The sequence below is a fragment of the Ambystoma mexicanum genome, chromosome 11, assembly GCF_040938575.1.
Source record: "Ambystoma mexicanum isolate Mex_15411 chromosome 11, UKY_AmexF1_1, whole genome shotgun sequence".
In the NCBI taxonomy this organism is placed as follows: domain Eukaryota; kingdom Metazoa; phylum Chordata; class Amphibia; order Caudata; family Ambystomatidae; genus Ambystoma; species Ambystoma mexicanum.
Window position 1 is genome coordinate 1,175,919,835 of NC_090934.1, and position 19,170 is coordinate 1,175,939,004.

The 19,170-nt window shown below is 46.5% G+C and overlaps 1 protein-coding gene across 4 annotated transcripts in view; it reads left to right on the top strand.

Annotated features, from left to right (window-relative positions):
- The window catches only part of VPS13C (vacuolar protein sorting 13 homolog C), a 5,236,720-nt gene that overhangs the window by 3,231,408 nt on the left and 1,986,142 nt on the right, over positions 1-19,170 (top strand). For all 4 annotated transcript variants that reach the window (XM_069624493.1, XM_069624490.1, XM_069624491.1 and 1 more), the window contains one exon: positions 10,778-11,143. In XM_069624493.1, the coding sequence (XP_069480594.1) occupies positions 10,778-11,143 (366 nt within the window). The remainder of the gene's footprint in view (positions 1-10,777; positions 11,144-19,170) is intronic.

Consider the following 19,170-nt stretch of genomic DNA (forward strand, 5'->3'; position numbering starts at 1 on the left):
CCATATATGGCATAAAGGGGGAATGCTGCTTTGCTATTATTTTGGCAAAGAGTTTTGCTTCAGTGTTAATCAGCAATAAGGGCCTATATGACTCGCATATCGGGTTTCAGGAGTATAATTATTGCTTCCTGCATAGTCTCGGGCAGCACCCCAGCCTCCAGCGCCCCATTGCACACATCAAATAGGTAGGGGGGACAACTCGCTCTTAAATTCTTTATAAAATTCAGCGCCAAAACCGTCCGACCCAGGCACTTTCCCATTGGGCAGGTCTGATATTGCAGCTTTAATTTCTTCGAGGGACAAAGGGACCTCAAGTAACTCCGTGGTCTCCGGAGACAATAGTGTAGTAGGAATCTTGTTGAAATATTCAGCTATCTCGATCTCGGACGTTACGCCCTTGGGCTAGTATAAATCTGTATAGAATAGAAAGAATACTGCATTCACATTTCTGTGTGCTATATCTTCATCTAAACTCACTATACAAGGGATGTGTGCGCTCACCCTGTCCCCTTTTACTGTGTTAGCTAGTAGTCTGCCAGGCCTGTCTGCCTCCCCATAGCACCTGGCCATCATAGGTCTGTCCAAGTATTTTAATTCCTTATCAGCTGCATCTCTGTATGCGTCAAAGCTCACCTTCATGTCCTTCCTAAGCTGAGACGTTGGGCATATGCCCGTTGAAGTTCGGCCAGTGTGGTTTTGTGATGCCTCAGCTCAGCCCGAATGTCCTTAAGTATCCCAAATTCAGTAGATGGGATCACCACCGTATATATGCCTTAAACGCTTGCCACAACGTGGCTGCTGATTCAACCGAGCCCACATTGGCCTCAAAATATGGCGCAATCTGATCCCACAGGTTAGCACTGAACACAGGGTCACCCAGTGCTGCAGGCTTGAATCACCACGGTGCCCTCCCCTGGCCTTCCATCCCCAGGCATGGTGTCAGCAATAAGCGAGAGTGGCCGGAAGAAGTGCGTGGGAGGATCCGACACTCTTCCGTTACTGACAGCAAGTGCCCAGACAACAACCATATATCTATCCTGGAGTGCATATTGTGTACAGTCGAGTAGAATATATACTCTTTCTCCATTCTATGTTGTGCAACCACACATCTGAAAGTCCCAGATCCACCATATATGTGTGCGTGATTTTCGCTGCATTAGTTAGAACTCTGGGAGCAGTCGAGGTCCGGTCCAGGTCAACATCTAATATGGTGTTCAAATCCCCCCCCTCCCCCAAGTATCACCAGTGCCATTGGGTAGTTAGAGCAGAGACCAGATAACCCCTCGTAAAACCACAGATCATCCACATTAGGGCCGTAAACATTTAACAACAGAACTTCCCGCATATTGAGCATCCCGTGTACCAGGGCAGAGAGCCCCACATTGTCAATCCCATTCCCAATGTGGGTTAATCGCACGGGCCGATGGATCAAAATAATCACTCCCTTAGACCTTGTTGAGTATGAGGTGTAGTACTTTCCACTCCACCCATCCCTTTGCAACCGTTTCTGCTTGGTATTTCAGCAGGCGCGTCTCCTGAAGGAAGAGGATCTTAGCCTCCTTGCCATTGGCATATGTGATTACCTTGCATCTTTTAATGGGGTTCTCCAACCCTTGTACATGTCAGGGTAGCAGGGTCACCTGCGATGTTAATCCGGACGCAAATGCCATCTTTACTGGCACCACAGTTTAGTGTGTACTGGAGCCTGCCTTGTTTCAAAACACATACTATGAGCCTTCACCAAGTGCCTTTTCTGTTTACCCCTTGAACCAAAAACCCCCCCTAACCTCTCAGGACCACCCAAACTTTGGTCTTGTCAGTACCCCCCACCCCCTTCCCAAACAAACTTCCACCCATACGCACCTGCATGGCGGCAACTGTCGCCTTGCAGGATGGAAACAGAACTATATGGCAGGCCTAGGTCCGAAATGCATTTCCAAACCCACCAATAGAGCTCGATATCCTTTACTCATAATATCACCTAACACAAGACTTGGTAAACCCTTTCAGCATTTTACTTCTTGTGGACTAATCAACAGGTCCTGCACCTTTACCCAGGAACGGGATTCTGGATTCGATTAATGTCGCCTCTGCCGGCACCGTAAAGAAGTAGTTTTTGCCTTTGAATTGTATCCTGGGGCATGCCGGGAACATCATAGTATATTGCACGTTTCCTTCCCGCAATAGCTTTTTGACTCCCTGGAAAGTGCACCCCTCACGCTGCACCGCCACCGTGTAGTCCGGGTAAACATGGATGGTATGCAACCCCATCTGAAGGAACTTTTTCTCACCTCCTGCCCACAGTATTTGGTCTCTATCGCAGTAGTTTGAAATGCAGGCGATGATGGGACGGGGGTAGTCCCCGGGCTTGGGTTTGGCTGCCAGGCCCCTGTGAGCACGTTCCACTATGAAGTGAGGCAACCAGCCGGGGTCCGCCAGCAGCTCCCGCAGTAGGCCCTCCACTGCAAGGTCCATGTTTTCATGCAGTGCATCCTCCGGCACCCTGATAATGCGTACACTGTTTTTCCGGGACCTAGATTCCAGGTTTTCACACTTGGCCTTCACCTGCCTCTTATCGCTGGTTAGAGTAGACACCGCCGTTTGCAAAGCTGCCACGCTGCCTCTGTGCTGCTGATGCGCCCCTCTGCCTCTGTGATGCAGTGTGTTTCTCTTTCGAGCTGCGCCCTAATGGAGGACACGTCAGCTGTAATGCCATCTAGTTTAGTATGACTCAAAACCTCTTTGCACCGTCTTGAGTACACAGTGTAAGTCAGGGGCATTTGACGTCTACAGTGTTCCCCCTTCTCCAGCGCCTGCAGTCTGTTTTGCTGCTGGGGCAGTAAAGCGGTCCATAGCGCCACCTTTCATTGCTCCCTGTCCCTTCGTCATAGCCAGGCCAGTGAACTGTGTTGTGGCAGTGGATATGTCTCAGCACTGGTCTGCTCGGAGGTAACCCTGGTTGCTAGGGCACAGCCCCTCACAGACCTAGTGGTCAGCTGAGATCACTGCGTGCCCACCGCAATTGTTGAGCTCTGCCCCTGATTGTTATTGCCCATGTGCTGCTGCCACTTGCCGTGTGCTGCGGCTTTTACAGTGTGGGCAGCCTTCACCTGCTGTGCCCCCGCCGCCGCTCTGGCCAAGGCGCCTCCAGATATTGTGCGCCGTCCGCAGCAGCACTGGAGTCAATGACCAGCGGTTCCCAAGCTGGCGCAGGCCACCAAATCAGCCTATACCCTATTCCAGTTCCACAGGAGCAGTACCGGAGAGCCCCTGCAGGCCCAGACTGCTCAGCGGGGAGTGCCAATGGGGTCTATCTAGCCCCAGTCAGTCAGCTGACATTGCTGCCCGGCGAGGTCCCCACAGCCCAGGGGGCAGGCACAGCCGCATATATCTGGCTCTTCAAGATCCACGGCTCAGGCACCTACGTTACATCGTGGGACCCAGCAGGTCTCCCGCTGCTCCCTACAAAGCGCTGCACACAGTTCACTTCACCGCCGCCTCCGGAGGATCAACTGTGCCCGGCCTCCGTTTAGACACCACCGCCACGCCCGCCCTGCTTGACCCTTGCTGTTCAGTGGCCACAAAGGCACAGCCCGGTTCCCCGCAGCACAGTGGCTCCTCCTCGTAGTCAGACGGGCAGGCGCGGCCCGCTGGTACTGGAAGTTCGCAGCCTCACAAAGAGGGCACCACACAAGCCAGCAGCGGTATCGCTTGAGCCCCGAGTCTAGGGAACAGTATGACTTATTTGTGTTGTAAATCAGTTGGGTTCAGACGGATCTAATCACAATTCTGCTCCATCTACGCACGGAGCTCAGGAGAGGTCTGCCATCACAGCTCGCCACTCCCCAGTGCCCCCCAGTTGCTTTGGTTTTGAACAAGTGTTTTGTGAATGCTTTGGTTTTGAACAAGTGTTTTGTGAATGACTTTACCAAATGGAAGGACGTATTGGAAGGAAAAGACATTTTGTATTGAACTGAATGGAACTTTGTGAATCAGAACGTTTTGAAAGGTCTTCCTGAATTGATTCAGAGGAAGGGAACCAAACCCTGGTCACAAGGAGTACTTTGTGGGAACCAGAAGTTTGAACTTTTGCACTGTTTTTGTTACACTGAAATCAGATATTTTTACCTTGTACACTTTGGTTATTTTTTCTAGTGTAAGCGTCAGATACATTTAGATAAAAGGTCATCTTTATTTAGTTTTAGTTTGCTAGGTAGGAACATTCTCGGTAGGATAGGGACAGATGGGCGTTTATCTCGCCCCTCTTTTCTTTGAAAGAAATATGCCTCACCTGTCTGTGTCTGCCTTCCTCTCTCTCGCTCTCCTCTTCCTTTGGCGTGTCCTCCCTCTTCAACATACTCGTCGCAGTTAATTGGAGATTTTGATTTCAAGGGGCCGTTTCTCTTTCTTTCGGTAATGGAATAAGTTCACTTTCTCTTCATCCCAGTCTAGAACTTGTAATTATTTTGTGCATTAGATAGCGATAGTCTCCTGTATGCCATCATTTGTAGGGCACCAGAGAGTTCCGCGCAGGAATGGGAGTCCTTGTAATCAAAGGGGAGATTCTCTCCCGATGAGGCTTCCGTTGCCTTGACCCCTAAGGAGAGTGTTGCAGAGCAGGCTCACCTCCCTAACCTCACAGGGATTGGGGGAGGAGGTGCTCCCCCTTGGGTAGAAGGGACAAATTCCCTCGACTCGTCACATTGCACTAATGTAGTTCGTACACATGTAAAGCGAATGTGCGCCCTTAGGTGGTTCTGGTACATACATCGATTTCCCTTTGCCTATGTCTGATTCTCAATTTTGCAACACTCATTCAAATTTTCAATTGCCCCTGTCCCACACATACTGCGACTCTACCTTGTATGCAATCTTGTGAAGGATGGGATTTTTCCAGAGACAACACTGAGGAGTCCTGAAACTGTACTGGGCACTTATTCTGAACTTAACTGAACGTGCCCCCATTAGACCATATTTAAATGGACCGTGCAGATTATCCCATTTTCCGTTACATTATCCCAGTACTACGTTATTTTAATGCTCCCTTAATACCAGATCAGTTTACCAGAAGGCCATTCGACTTTTATCAGATTAAAATATTACTAGAGAGTCAATCTGCCAGTACTTTGCCAAATCATTATCAGGGCACAGCAAACATGTCACTCTGAGTGGCATGATAATTGACCATGCAAAGATGTATAAGAACAATAAATTAACTATCCAGAACTACCAACCCATATTAGAATAACCCTGCAATAAATCTGCATCTTTTAGTCATTATGAAAACTCTTGTCTCTCATAAGCAGCCTACACTAACGCACCACTTCAAAATCGCCCTTCTTCCGACCACCCCTCAGAATTCTTTTAACCAGATTCCTTACTTCTTAGTTTAGCGTGCACCAGTGCATTCAGGAGTAGAAGTTCTGGAAGCTCGGTGGTGCTCCTGCGTTGCGCCCCAGGTCCGAATCATGGCACCAGGATTGTCATAGAGGCTAGGCTCACAAATCAATTTCAGTTGATGACAGAGGGATCTTTTTGTTGTCTTGCAAGCCAGAAAGCAGGATCCTTCACCTAACAGGAACTGACTGCTCTTACAGACCCCTCACCTTTATAGGTCATGTAACAGAATCAAACCAATGAATAAACAAGAATCATCAATATGCCTTCTGGCACACTTATCCTACCAAGACATTCTTCCCTGTGTAGTCTTTTAGTGTCCACTCCCAACCATGCCATATGATGACTTCTGATCTACCGACTCCTGTCGAGGGGCATTAGACCCCATGACGACTTCTGGTTGCTTGTGAGCAGTCCCATTGTTCGTTCTAATTGAGCCTGGTTTGAACCACCATACAAGTGCCTTTGTCATAGTCACACTAACCTCGATGACCAGCACTTTTCAATTCATTTCATAGAGTGCTTGCTCGAGCAAGTTCTGGCACAGGGAGTTGAATCTGTCGAAGGATAGCAGAACAGGAGTAGGTGGCCTACAAGTGCAGTTGCCAGAGCCGATCCTACCCCACTTGCAGGATAAGGCAGTTGGGTGAGCCACAGTTACTGACTACCCTAAGAGAATGTAGTGTTGTAAACATATTGGTAACATTGCCTTGACCGGAAAGCCTCGCATTTTCTGTCTGGCCAGGTCTCTTCTCTTTTCCGTGCAGAAATCCTTAGCCTACAAGACACTGGGAGGCTGCAGAGCAGATCCAGACCAGAGCCCCCGAAGAAGACTGAACACCATACAGCGCTCACTATGGTAAATCAGCACCCAGACATACAATCAGTTGCCAAATCAAAGGAAAATAAAACTGTGGAAAACTTACCCAGCTAGAAAGACCCACACAGCGAGAGTGGACATTTTACTTTATGCTCGGGAATGGAGCAAAAAACAAAAAGGGGGCAGGGCTTCCAGTCCCTTTTGAAATCTCCCATATACTGATCCAAACTCATGATGAAAAGATTAGATTGGCCACCTGTTGGGAAAGATTTCTCTAAATGCAATTTCCCCTCCATATCATGGACCCCCAAACCTTTTGCTTTTGTTTGGCTATCCTGACCTGACTTTTTCCAGTGGAGCACAGACTTCAGCTGCGCTCCCATGGGCTTTTGCTCATTTGTTATGGAGAAACAGACACTTCCTTCAGGCTGTCAGTACTAGGTAACTATGTTTCCCTTAATCTTTTACTTTATTGCCATATCTTGGTAACTTTTTATGAGTGTGCAAAGTACATTTCTGTACCGTGCACTGGGGTCCTTTTGTTTTATGGCCCTAGACACCCTCTAAGGAATTTCTACGTAGGATGAACTGGTCAAAGCAGTTTATTTTTCTGCTATTTGTACTGCTTTTTATCTAACCATACATCCAGTGCCGAAAATGGCTGTGCCACTTAGTCTTTTGTTCTGTCCTTTGGCAATCTTGTCCCGTTACTCGCCCCAGGTCTAGCTGACATGGGATTTGTTTATTTGGGCATGCAGCCTCCTGCGAAAACTCAACTTTCGTGGTCCCCTGCATGTCGCGTGTGTCAGTGCCCAGGAAGAGGGCTGGGACTGTCTGGTCTCAATCTACACTACTGGTGCCAAGATGTCTGGAATTCATGAATACATGAGGACCACTGTGGACCATGATTAGACCATGGCTGGTGTGCATGCAAGCGAGCAAATCTTCTATTGGTTGTCCAGATTTGATCATGCATTGAACTTTGGATAAGAGAAGGGGCCCTGCATAAATTCCAGGTCGATCTACAGTGGTTCATCTTGAACTACCGAAGGAGCCAAGTATCCTGTGAGCTGAAGCAGGCTCCTGGAGACGAGCTGGAAGGTTTGGCACCCTAAGCCCGCTGTTGTCCCGTCAGACCCCTGTTTTGTTCTCAACCTTAGAAGGCCTGCAATGGCGCTTTAACTCTTTTGAGTAGTGGGAACAACTACTTCTGGGGCCTCCTGATTTCCAGCCAAAAAAGCCTTCTTGGAAGTGTTCCTGGGCCGTCCAGTGAACTGACCAGCTCTGTCCAGGGACGTTGCAGGCTTAGCTCCTTTGGGTCACGAACTAGGAGAGTGCGTCACACCACAAGCCTTTGCTGTCACTGCGCTGTGGTGACAGTCGGTGTGGGTGGTTTTCCCGCCTTCTCTGCAGTGCCCGAGTCCTGCTGCACCAGAATTTTCTTCGTCCTCTCTGTGTATGGAGTTGTGGCTACTGTCCCTTCCCGGACTACTGTCCGGTCTTGCAGCCCCTGAGAGCCGGATCAGCGAGCAAAGGCAGTATTTGCGACCTCAAATGGCCTAGACTAAACTGGGATAGTTTGGTCTGGATTGAAGCAATGGGCGGTGAGTACTTGCATAACTTACCGATGACCCTGGCACATCCATTTCTATTTATGCACAAGGGTTCCATGGAATCCTGTCTTTGGCTGGGATAGCCTGCAATCCCTGGCCTGTTTTGAAAGTCGGAAACTGCTCTATCCACAAGGGCAGACCCTTCCCTGGCGATTGGAACTCCTTCTACCCACTTCAGTACCCTTACCCAACTGTCCCAGCATCTTGGAAAGGTATTGTCTTCACTTTACGCATGACCCCGTAGAGCAAAAGGCTCCCACTTCGTAGGGTTGGACTGAATAAGTTAGGGTTTCCATCCTGAACACTGCCTAAATGATTAAATTGTGTTACCCCCCCCCCTTCTGTTTCAGGTTTTGGATGTTTTCCCCTCCTTTATCGCATTAGGCTACAGTAGTTGTATATATGTCAAATAGTGATAGGCATGTGTGGTAACTGTTCAATTATTGGTTTGGTTATTTGTGTTGTTTTATTGGCCTAAAATAAATGTATCTGTATTTTTGATATACACCTGCCGAAGAGTATTCTTTGGTATCTTTACTGTGTGTGCTTGTTGTGGGCTTCTGATCACTCTCACCCCTCCTGAGACTTAAGGGGTCATTACAAGGTTGACGGTAAGGGGTTAACGGTGCCGGTAAAGGTGCCGGAGCCAACAACCCCCTACCGTCGCATTACTAGGTCCTTTAGCGGAACCCTCTAAAGGACCAGCATGCTAACAACGGGACGTTATTAAACGGCCCGTTGTTCGCATGGTCCCTATTCCCATTGAGCCCTATGGGGGCTTGAATGGGAATGAGGATGTGTTCCCTCAATGGGGAAATACCGGGTCCTCCAAGGTTGGAATGGCCCGGTATTTCCCCATTCAGGGAACCCGGACCCGGTATGCAGTATGGGGGAAGCCATGACGCAAGTAGCGGCATGGCTACCTCCAACTTTGTAATAACCATCTTAGTCTTGACCGCCTGCCAAGCTACCGTGATTGGTTTGGCTTGTCCTGAAGGTTCCCTGTTCTCACTAAACTAGGGTGACCTCCTAAACATTTGTCCATCAGGCCAGAGTTTAGAAATCCATTCTAACACCACCAAGGACAGGTGACCATATCAACCTTTGGGAACTTAGGGAGCTGACACTATGAAAGCCCAGCCAGCCAGAAAAAAGAAGTTAGGTGTTCCAATGAGGTCAAGGGCAGAGGTGGAGGAGCAAAAGACCAGGGGGTAGAAAGCGAACAGTAGCAAAAAGTATTGCACAGATTGTGGTGGTGGCAAGAGAGCGAGTACAGGTAACATATTGCTTTTGGAAAGACTGGTACCAATTAGAGCGGTAGGGTCAGAGAGAAGGGTAACTGGGAGAAGTGTGTGTGTGGGGAGGGATAAGGAAAGGAGTGTGAGAGTACAATGAGTGGAGGAGAGGTGGTAGCAGTTTGTATAAAGATGGATGAGAGAATGAGCGAGTGAGTGCAACACTGGAGAATAGTGGAAGTAGTATTAGGAGACGGTGGGGTATAAGCAGATGAAGAAGAGAGGGAGTGGAAGGAGGAGAGAGGGAGAAGCCTGGAAGGACACATTTAGTAATTGAGGAATCGGGGAACAATTGAAACCATTAAGGTTTCCCAATTGATCTGCACACAAGTTCTAGAAGATGAGCAAGTTGAGGAGACGGCAGATGACTTGATAGATTTTTTCACTAATGTGCAGAGCCTGTGTGCATACATTACTGAAAAGGGATTAAGGAGAAGGTTAGATCGGAGAGGGATAGAAAGAGAGAGAGACCTATAAGATCAAAGGGGTAGAAGAATAAAGGAAGTAAGAGGAGGAGAGGAAGAAGAGGCAGAGAGATGGAGAGGGAGAGAGATTGAGTAAGTGCGAGACTGAAGAGATGGAGAGAGCATGAGTGAGCAGAACTTGTATATCTTTTTGTTTGGAACATCAAAAACACTTTGAGGATCCCTTTAAAGAAATCCCTGAGGTAGTGACCTAGAGAATGGTACAGCCTTTGGAGACTCCCTTAGATTAGGTTAGATCTAGACAGTAGGGTTACCTTGCCTAGACTTTTATTGTGGGGAAGTAGAGAAGTTTGGGCTAGGGTGGAGGGCACAGGGGGGGGTACAGCCTAGCACAGCATGCCCTATAGTCAACGAAAAGCCTGTTTGAACTAGAAGAAAATCTGGTGAAACTTCTTATTTTTGTTTGTGCATTAGGCCGTCTGTGAGAGTTCACAGGGGATCAAGTGTAGTAAGTAAAATGGAATCTGACTCTCCCACATGTCCCATCAGAGCTGTTTTGTAATCTCTTCTAAGCATGTTAATCTGTGAAAGATCCAATCCTGGACAACAGAGATGTCACTTATCTTGACAGCAGTTCTACATGGTTGGTGTCTTTCACAGATTTGCATGCAGCATGCTCCTCCTTGGGAGGCAGAAACTTCTCAAATATTAGCAATTTTAAAATCTGAAGAGGCCATCAAGGGGTGGAGAATGGATATTCAACTTGATTGGTGGTAGTGTGAGCAGACAGAGGTGGAGATATGCTATACATTGTACACTTCCTTGTAGTGGATGTATGTAGATATTCAGTACAAAGAATTTCCGGCCTGACACCTGGGAATAATTCTAAGCATGTGAATATGTGAAACATACCAACGCTGGAGAACTGGAATAACAAGTGAACAATTTCTCTGCTTTTAAACTCAGTTTCTTGCGACTTGGACTTGTGTCATGGAAAACTGTTTTCTTATTATCGATTCATTTTCCAGAGAACGAAATGTGTACAGCAAATATTATACTCTCACAAGCAATATTTCATATTTTCACAGATATTTTCCTTGCTTTTCAGGTGTGTTTTAAAATTGGAGCAGGCTATAACAAAAAGATGGCATAGTTTGCTTGACCTTTTTTGAAAAAACACAAATCTGTTGTGAGCTTTCTTGAGTTTAAAATGTTTCTATCTTTCAGATTTCTCCTATTATTCTGAATACGGTGTTGACTATTATGGCAGCCTTAAAGCCAAAGGCAAAGGAAGAAGATTCCAAAGACATACCAACTGCAGCCAATAACCTTTGGGATGTTAAACCAATTGGCAGTTGCCACAATTGGTTTTTAGGGGTTGATGTAGCGCATGAATTGAAAGAAACATTTAAAGACTCTGAAGGCACAGAAAAAAATGAAATCTTTGATATTGATGTGAAATCCATCCAGTTCACTTTGGAATCTGGTCTTGGACATCGTACTGTTCCTCTACTCCTGGCAGAGTCTACATTTGTTGGAACAGTAAAAAACTGGACATCACTTATGAATGTGATTGCGGATACAACACTAGAGGTAAAAGAAGACATATCCAATAAATGAATTATCAATTTTATGATTTTTCTCTTTTCAGGGGCTATATACAATGCTAATTCATGTTTGTGTGCAGGGAGAGTATAGATGTTCCTGTAAGGGGCTTTCTGGAAGAAATGTGATATATATGTTCTTTATGTTTTTGCAGTGAACTTTTATTGCACCTGTATTTCGGGATTGGAATCCCTTCCTCATTTAGTATGAACATGGGTAAGGATGAACTTGTAAATTAAATTGGAAGAAATATTAACATATTGATTAATTATCGAGTGTCATAGTACATAGGTTCACCACCATAGTGGTCTCAAAGTGCCACCCAGGGATTGCCAGATCTTAGTCTGCTGGATATCACAATCTGCTAAGGCAATAAGTGAGGGCACGATAATAGGAATATTCACCAAGGAGACACTTACGGATCATCAGCCAAGATTCTTGTCTTGTCGTGCTTCACTCACCCAAAATGGTCCAGGCCTCCTCCACGGTTGGGAGACCTTCCCAGCAATACACCCTACTGCCCTACAATATATCCAGGTCAGATGGGTAAATCACTTGAAAGGGCGTGTGACCCTATCACCCACGTCACAACAGCAAGCTGAGGAATAACAAGAGGGAGTGCCAATTAGGATTGTACACAAGAGTGATGGTTGAGGCAAACAAGAACAAGCACAGGATGTATTAGCACTAACCTGAAGGGAAAGAACTGCGATCCTCGTATGTAGAATCAGGTATAGTCCCCAACTCGGTCTTCCACGTGTGGTGATGTCAAGGAAGTCCTTATCCGGTGAGGGAAGGGAGGAACAACGAAGGCAGGTAGGTTAGTAAGGGTGATACCTCGGATGGCACGAGGGACGCACTAGAGTCGGGTTGCAGCACAACAGTATACAGTGTAGCGTCCACAGTTCTTGTGCCAGTAGTACCGCGAAGTGAAGAGAGAGGCTGCGGTTTCAGGGATGGCTAAGGTAAGTTGAATGGCAGAAAACGAAGTAATGTTGCAGTGGACACAGCCCTCGTGGTGCTGAGATGCAGGTGAAGGTATACAGAGTGCTAAGAGGAATGTCCGTGTCAGACAGGCAGAACACTGAAAAGCAATCCAATGACAGTCCGGTTCGATACACAAGCGGGCCATGACCAAGACAAAATCGAAAGTCGTAGCACTCCAGGATGCAATACCGAGTCCGTGGCCGTGCGGTCCACGTCGGGACAGAAACAATCACAATAGGAAGTCCAGGTAGCAGGCAGGGTTCAGCAACGAGAGGAGGGAGTTTACTAGTACAAGACTGAAGGCAGAAGAATAATCTGCGGAATAATGCAGGGTCCGCAATGAAGAAATCCAATGGAAAACAGCCTTCGGCGTAATAGGGAGAGTTCAGGGAAGAGAAGCTTCAGGAATCCGAAAGCAATCAGAAGCGCCGTCACGTAAGCCTCTGCTTTTTTTATGGCCCAATGGAATGCTGCATTTACGCCATAATTCCGAAGGAGGCATCACGTGACCATGTGTGCTCGCAACGCGCAAGGAAGCCAAGCCACGCCTGTAGGAAGCCCATCGTGACCCTGGCAACCTCCAGGACGCCTTCCAGGCCCCAAATACTTCGGGAGTTCAAGAGCGTATGGCCAGGTCGGATAGTCAGTGTATTCCGAACGCTAGGAGGGGTGAGTGGACCTAAAATCATGACACTGGAGGATAATGTAGGTGGATGATGTATAGAGAGGAGCATAGGAAGAATGGAAGGGAGCTTGAACCAGAGGGAGAGATGGACATAATTAAATTGTGAATGTTTAGTCTGGATGCATTAAGGGCTTGAGATGTGCTTGGGCTATCCTAAGTATAGTGAAGGAATGATTGCCCGGGTCACCACTGGTTTAGTCTGTGCCTTTTAAATCTCTAGAGAAGTTGGCTGCCAAGGCCATGGTCAACAAGATCCTATATTACATGGCCCGCAGTAGCGGGGGTGTAGTTATGGTTAAGTTGCTAACCTCATAGGAAGAGCACTTTTTTCGGCAGCTTACAACTTCGCTCCCAATGGACGAATCCGCACCAAAATTCGCAAAAATGTATATGGGCGGTTTTGAATTTTCTCGTCAAGTTTGCTGAGGATTAGGGGGGGGGCGCAAAGTTTTAGGGGGGGTCCCAAAAAAAATGGTTTCCCAATAGAGTGAATGGGGAAAAACTTTGCGCACAGCTACAGGCCGGATGGCTGGATGTATTTTCGTCAACTTTGCGGCAGGAGCGGGGGCTTGGGTCAAAAAGTGTGCTTTTGTGTGCTTGGTGGAAATCCGACCAGTACTTTTTTGGGAAATTACTGAAATGTACGTCCCAAAAAATTTGTGAAATATGGGTCCGCTGCGCCGAATGTTGAATGCGGCCGTTGGTTGGCTGGAAGGAAGCGTGGTCTGCGTCAAAGTTTTTGGGAAACGCTGTCATGGTGTATCGGAGGACAGTGCAGCGGCGGAAGGCTGTAGAAAATGCACCGTACCGAATGGGTGGGGGAGTGAAAAGTGTGTTATGTGAAATATGTGTGTAGGTGGAAGAAGACAGAGGAGTGTCTGCACTGTTGGCGCGTACTGCGTGAACTGGCGGGTACCTACGCAGGTGAGTACTTTGTGTGATGATTGGAGGCAGGTGGTGCAATGGCCCCATACATTGTGCCGCCACTTGTTTGCGCCCACCTATTTCTGATGCGGATGGAATGCGGTAGTTGGCCACATGGTGGTATGCATGGGTTGAGGAACTTGCGTTGGGTTAGTGAAAGGATTACAATACTGGCTGCATGGAGTAAGGACGTAGACCGTAGGGCATGGAGTGAAGAGCGTAGGCCTTTACCATACGTAATGCTGTAACGCGGCAAGTGTGGGTGTACATCTGGTGCAGGGTGGTGTTTGCATAGTGCGGTGTGTGGAAATTGATTGCAGTAGGCTAGTGGTGCAAACCGAATGTGGGTACTTTGGCAGAGGCACTATAGTTTGGGAATGGAAGTGGGGACGGGCATAGTATGTGAAGGAAAGTGCAGAAGGGTAAAGGAGAGAGTTTTTTTTTAATAAATTGTGCTAGGTGGTGCAATTTGTTGCTGTGTAGGTTAATGCTAGTGCGCAGGTTGAGTAGTAGTGTTGGTCACATGGTCAAATGGATGGTGCAATTATGTAGATAGTGTTGAATGTATACACTGTTGGGTGCATGGTCGAAGGCCATGCACTACAGAGCCTAGGACTGTAGGACACACACGGCACTAATGCATTTCGGAATGTGCAGCAGTTACAGGCTGGTCAATGGATGGTGCCATTATGTAGAAGTGAGACTGTTGAAGGCCTAGACTGTTGGGTGCATGGCGAAGGCCGTAGGCCATGCACTCAAGAGGCTAGGACTTTATGACAGACATGGTAGTAATGCATTTTTGAATTTGCATTGCGTAGAGGGTGGTGACTTGTAAAAAAAAGGGTCTGGAGCACATTTGAAACGCAATAGAGCAGAACAAGTGAGCTGCCATGGCTGCATGTTTGGTTTTGCTGGTGTGGAAACTGTTACAACATGGTAAAGTATTTGATGTGTACTTGGAGATGGCGATGTGAAAAGTGATGCAGTGTGTGAACTGGGTGCTGGGTTTGCAGAATGTTGCTATGGCAGAGGATATGGTAGAAGTGCACCTTCATTTTGATTGGTAACTGTGCTGTGTGATTAATTAACCCCCTGAGTTAAAAACTCTACGTTCTGAAAAAAGGAAACTTGAAACATTATGGAAACATACCCCCTCTTCAGAGAACAAAACTAACCTGGCCAACCGCTCTGCTAAATACAAAGAAGAGATTATCCACACTAAACGAGATACCTATAACAACAGAATTAACAAAGCTGGGTCCAGTACCAAAGAGCTCTTCATCATCTTGAGAGAAATGGAGACGCCTATCCCCCCCTACTGACTCATGCCAAAAAGACAAACTCTGGTGCACGACCATTCAGAATGCTCTCCCCAATAAAATTGCCACCTTGAAAACTAAAATAGCAGACAAACGGCGTAACCTAACTTACCTAGTTTCTACTCAGCCGTCTCAAGAGCCTCTCATTCAACAATCCCAAAGCTTTACATTTTCAAAAATATCTGCACCGGAGGTACAAAAAATCATCGCCTCCTTGAAACCTGCAAGGTGCCAAGGAGATAGCTGTCCGGCACAGATTATCAAAGATGCTGCCAGAGACCTGGCCCCTTTCATAACCAAATTAATTAATGTCTAATTTTCAGCAAGTATTGTACCCAGTAACTTGAAGGAATCCTGGGTACTCCCACTACTTAAAAAACAATCCTTAGATCCAAATATACGTACCAATTACAGGACAATTACAACAGTCCCATTTCTGCTAAAGATTTTGGACAGGGTTGCATACTTGCAAATCCAGGAATACTTAGAAGCTAATCAGCTCTTGGGGACTCGGGAGTCTGGCTTTAGACCCCAACATGGGACTGAAACGGCCCTTATCGACCTTAAAAGCCAGATTGACAAACATAAAGACAAAGGAAGACTTGCAATCCTGCTCCTCTTGGACTTATCAGCGGCTTTTGATCTTTGTCGTCCATAGAGTACTTTGTGATCACCTCACCACAGCGGCCCATTGCTCCCAGACAGCAATCACTTGGATTCAATCATTCCTAAACAATAGGACCATGCGAGTCTTATTGCTGTCTGCATCAGCTGACCCCATACCTATCACTTATGGAGTGCCCCACGGTTTGTGTGTATCCTCTACCCTGTATAATATTTTTACAAAGCCACTGTTTGATGAACTGAACCGTCTGGGTGTCACCTATACAAATTATGCAGATGACACCCAGATCCTCCTTCCTTTAACAGCATCTACGACACAGATGCACGGCTTGTGAACGAAATCTACCTAATCATTCTGGCATGGATAGCCACTCATGGCCTCTACCTGAATGAAGACAAAACTGAACTCCTGTTGGTGGGTTCTCCAGCCAACATAAACCAGATGAGCCCAAACTATGCCTCTTTCAATATAGATGGGAATAACATCCTAGTGGCCAAAGATGTAAAAACACTAGGTTTCTATCTGGACGCTACATCTAACTTAAACAAGTTAACATGACTACCTCAGCTACCGCCTATACGGGCAAACTAATAAGTGCCTGTAGACCACTGCTCTCAACAGAAAGTTGCCTCATTTTAGCTAGAGCACTCATACTGTCCAAATTGGACTTTTGTAACAGTCTTTATCTGGGCGCTAGCACATTTGTGCTCAACAAACTACAAATAGTGCAGAATAACGTACTTAGAGAGCTGCATTAAATATACCAAGAAGAGAGCACATCTCAGCAACAAGAAGACATTACAAATGTCTTTCTATAAAGGAAAAGATTGAATTGAAAACACTGTGTTTTACCTTTAAATCACTGAACCATACAGCTCCACCTTACCTTACCGAAAAATTCACCATCGGATCATCCACACAGATCACCAGATCGACGAACTCGTCATGCCTGGTGGTCCCGAGATATAAATTAAAAAGATCAGGAGGGAGTAGCTTCCCGGTCATGGCGGCCCAATTGTGGAATACCCTCCCACCCGCCCTCAAGACGACCCAGATGTTCTCCAACTTCCGGAGAAATGTCATTTCTTGGTTACTTAGTAAGAACTAACAGAGATCAGGAGTTCTGACCCTCATTTCATTAAGAAGTGTAACCGTTCTCCTACTACATGCCTATATCAGCCCCAACTGTAGTCCTTTGTCTCTTGTTCTGTATTTTCACCTTTTGGAACTTTACAGATGTAACTGTAATTTGACTACAATGCCTATGTCTGTAACAATTTACCTGTGACCCAACTGAAATTTGACCACAATGGGTACTTCTGTAACAATCTACTTGTGACCAAACGCGCCCAGATACCTCAGGGTCAGGTACGCTATAGAAATAAAATAAACAAACAAAACAATTGTGGCAATAGAGCCAATGTTGTGCAAAAGTTGTGGTTAGGTTGGTAGTGATACCATACTTTGTAAATGGGTATGGGTAGGGTTGGTGGAGGCTGTGGTATGTTTGTGCATTTTGGTTATAGCGACCTGTTTTAGTGAATGCGTGGAATGCAGAGGTTCTGTATGTGATTGGTGGATGCGTGTGCAGGTCACCTGTTTGCGGCAACCTCTTTCTGTGCTAATTGGTGGCATGTACAGTGTAGAAGGGGAATTAATTGCACATAAAGTAAGTTGGGTGGGAGCGCGGGTGGCTGTGTCGTGCGGATGGAATGCGGTACTTGGGCACATGGCATGCATGGGTTAAGGAAGCTGCGTTGGGTTTGTGGAAGGATTATAATATTGGCTGCATGGACGAAGGCCGTAGACTGTAGGGCATGCAGTGAAGAGCGCAGGCCTTTACCATGTCTACCGCAGCAAAGCAAGTGTGGGTGTACATCTGATGCAGGGTGGTGCTTGCCTAGTGCGGTGTGTGCACATGTATTGCAGTAGGCTACTGTTGCGAAATGAATGTGTCTACTTAGGCAGTGGCACTGTAGTTTGGGAATGGAAATGGGGGTGGCCATAGTATGTGAATGAAAGTGCACAGGGGTGTAGGAGAGAGTGTTTTCTTTCTACATTATGGTAAGTGATGCAAATTGTTGCTCTATTGGTCCATGGCGGTGCACAGGTTGGGTAGTAGTGCTGGTGGTACTGTTGTGTATGTGGATAGGTGAAGTTGGTGAAATGGATGATGCTATTACATAGCAGTGAGAGTCTTGAAGGCCTAGACTGTTGGGTGCATGGCTGGGTGCAGTGAATTTGGTATTCGTGTAAATGGGTTGGTATACCCTTTCTCCCTTTTATACAAATATGTTAGGTCACCCTCTGACCGTGTGAGAGAGGGTTTCTTGTTAGAGGTTCCCAGCCTTTAATAATGCTATAACTCACATTTAAAAAGAGCCTGTGGTAACAGTGCAGCGTACAAAGCACCACACCTGTGCAGACACTGACCTTTTGGAAAGTGCCTGTAGGTTGCTAAAATACATTCAGTGGTGCATTTAGTGCCTTATTTTTACGAGTTATGTAGTAGTTGGGTTAGTGGGGAACACATTTGGTATCAATGTGGGAATGCAAGAACAGAGTTACTGATTAGGTAATATAGTGTATGATATGGGTAAATGAAAACGTTGGAAGCATATACCAACAAATTGCCACCTCATGGTTGCAGATGGGAGGAACATTTGTATGCTTTTAAAGACGTAGTGGACGCTTATAAGCAGATATTGTGCGCACAGGTACTTCCAACAGAGTTCTGCACACACTGCTAAAAAAATGTCCATCTGTTTCTTTTGTGGTGATGGGTGCTTACGTGCATGAATGTGCATGTATAATTACTGCAATATTTCACTGAGTTTTAACTGGAAGTGCTTCCCAATAAAAGCACACGTGCAGCCTAATGTTGTAACGGTACATATTAACTGTTGTGGAGAAGTGACATTGTAAGGATGCTGAAGTCTTGGAGGCCATTGGTGAATGCGTGTGTCAGTACTTGCACATACCTAATCAGGGCATGGTTGGAAGAGGATAGTGGAAAGGGAAGAAGAACTGTTAACTGTTGGGGTGCGGCTCTAACGGTACTTTGCGAGGAGCACGTGCTATATTCTGTGCCTTTGAACATGTTGGCGAATGGATATGTGATTGTTGCAGTTGTCCAATGAGGTCCTTAGATTGTGCGTCACAGGAGAAGGCAGCCATATTTTGTTTAATTCCTGTGTGTAGTGATGCGGGCAGAGATGGCGAAACGTAAAGTTTTCATAGTGGGTGATCACTTTGTGCTCGATCTGCTCGAGTATGCTGTTGAAAGAGGCCTTAATAGCAATTTGAATTTGGACGAAGTGGAGACTTTGTGGTGCAGTGTCCCTGTCCGTAGTTTCCACCATTTGGTTGAAGAATGTCGATGAGTGGCCACTTTAGGTACTGTACACCTAGTGATAGTGCATAATGGAGCATTGTTTTTGGGTTCAATAGCTTGTGCAAGTGTTTACTGTAAACT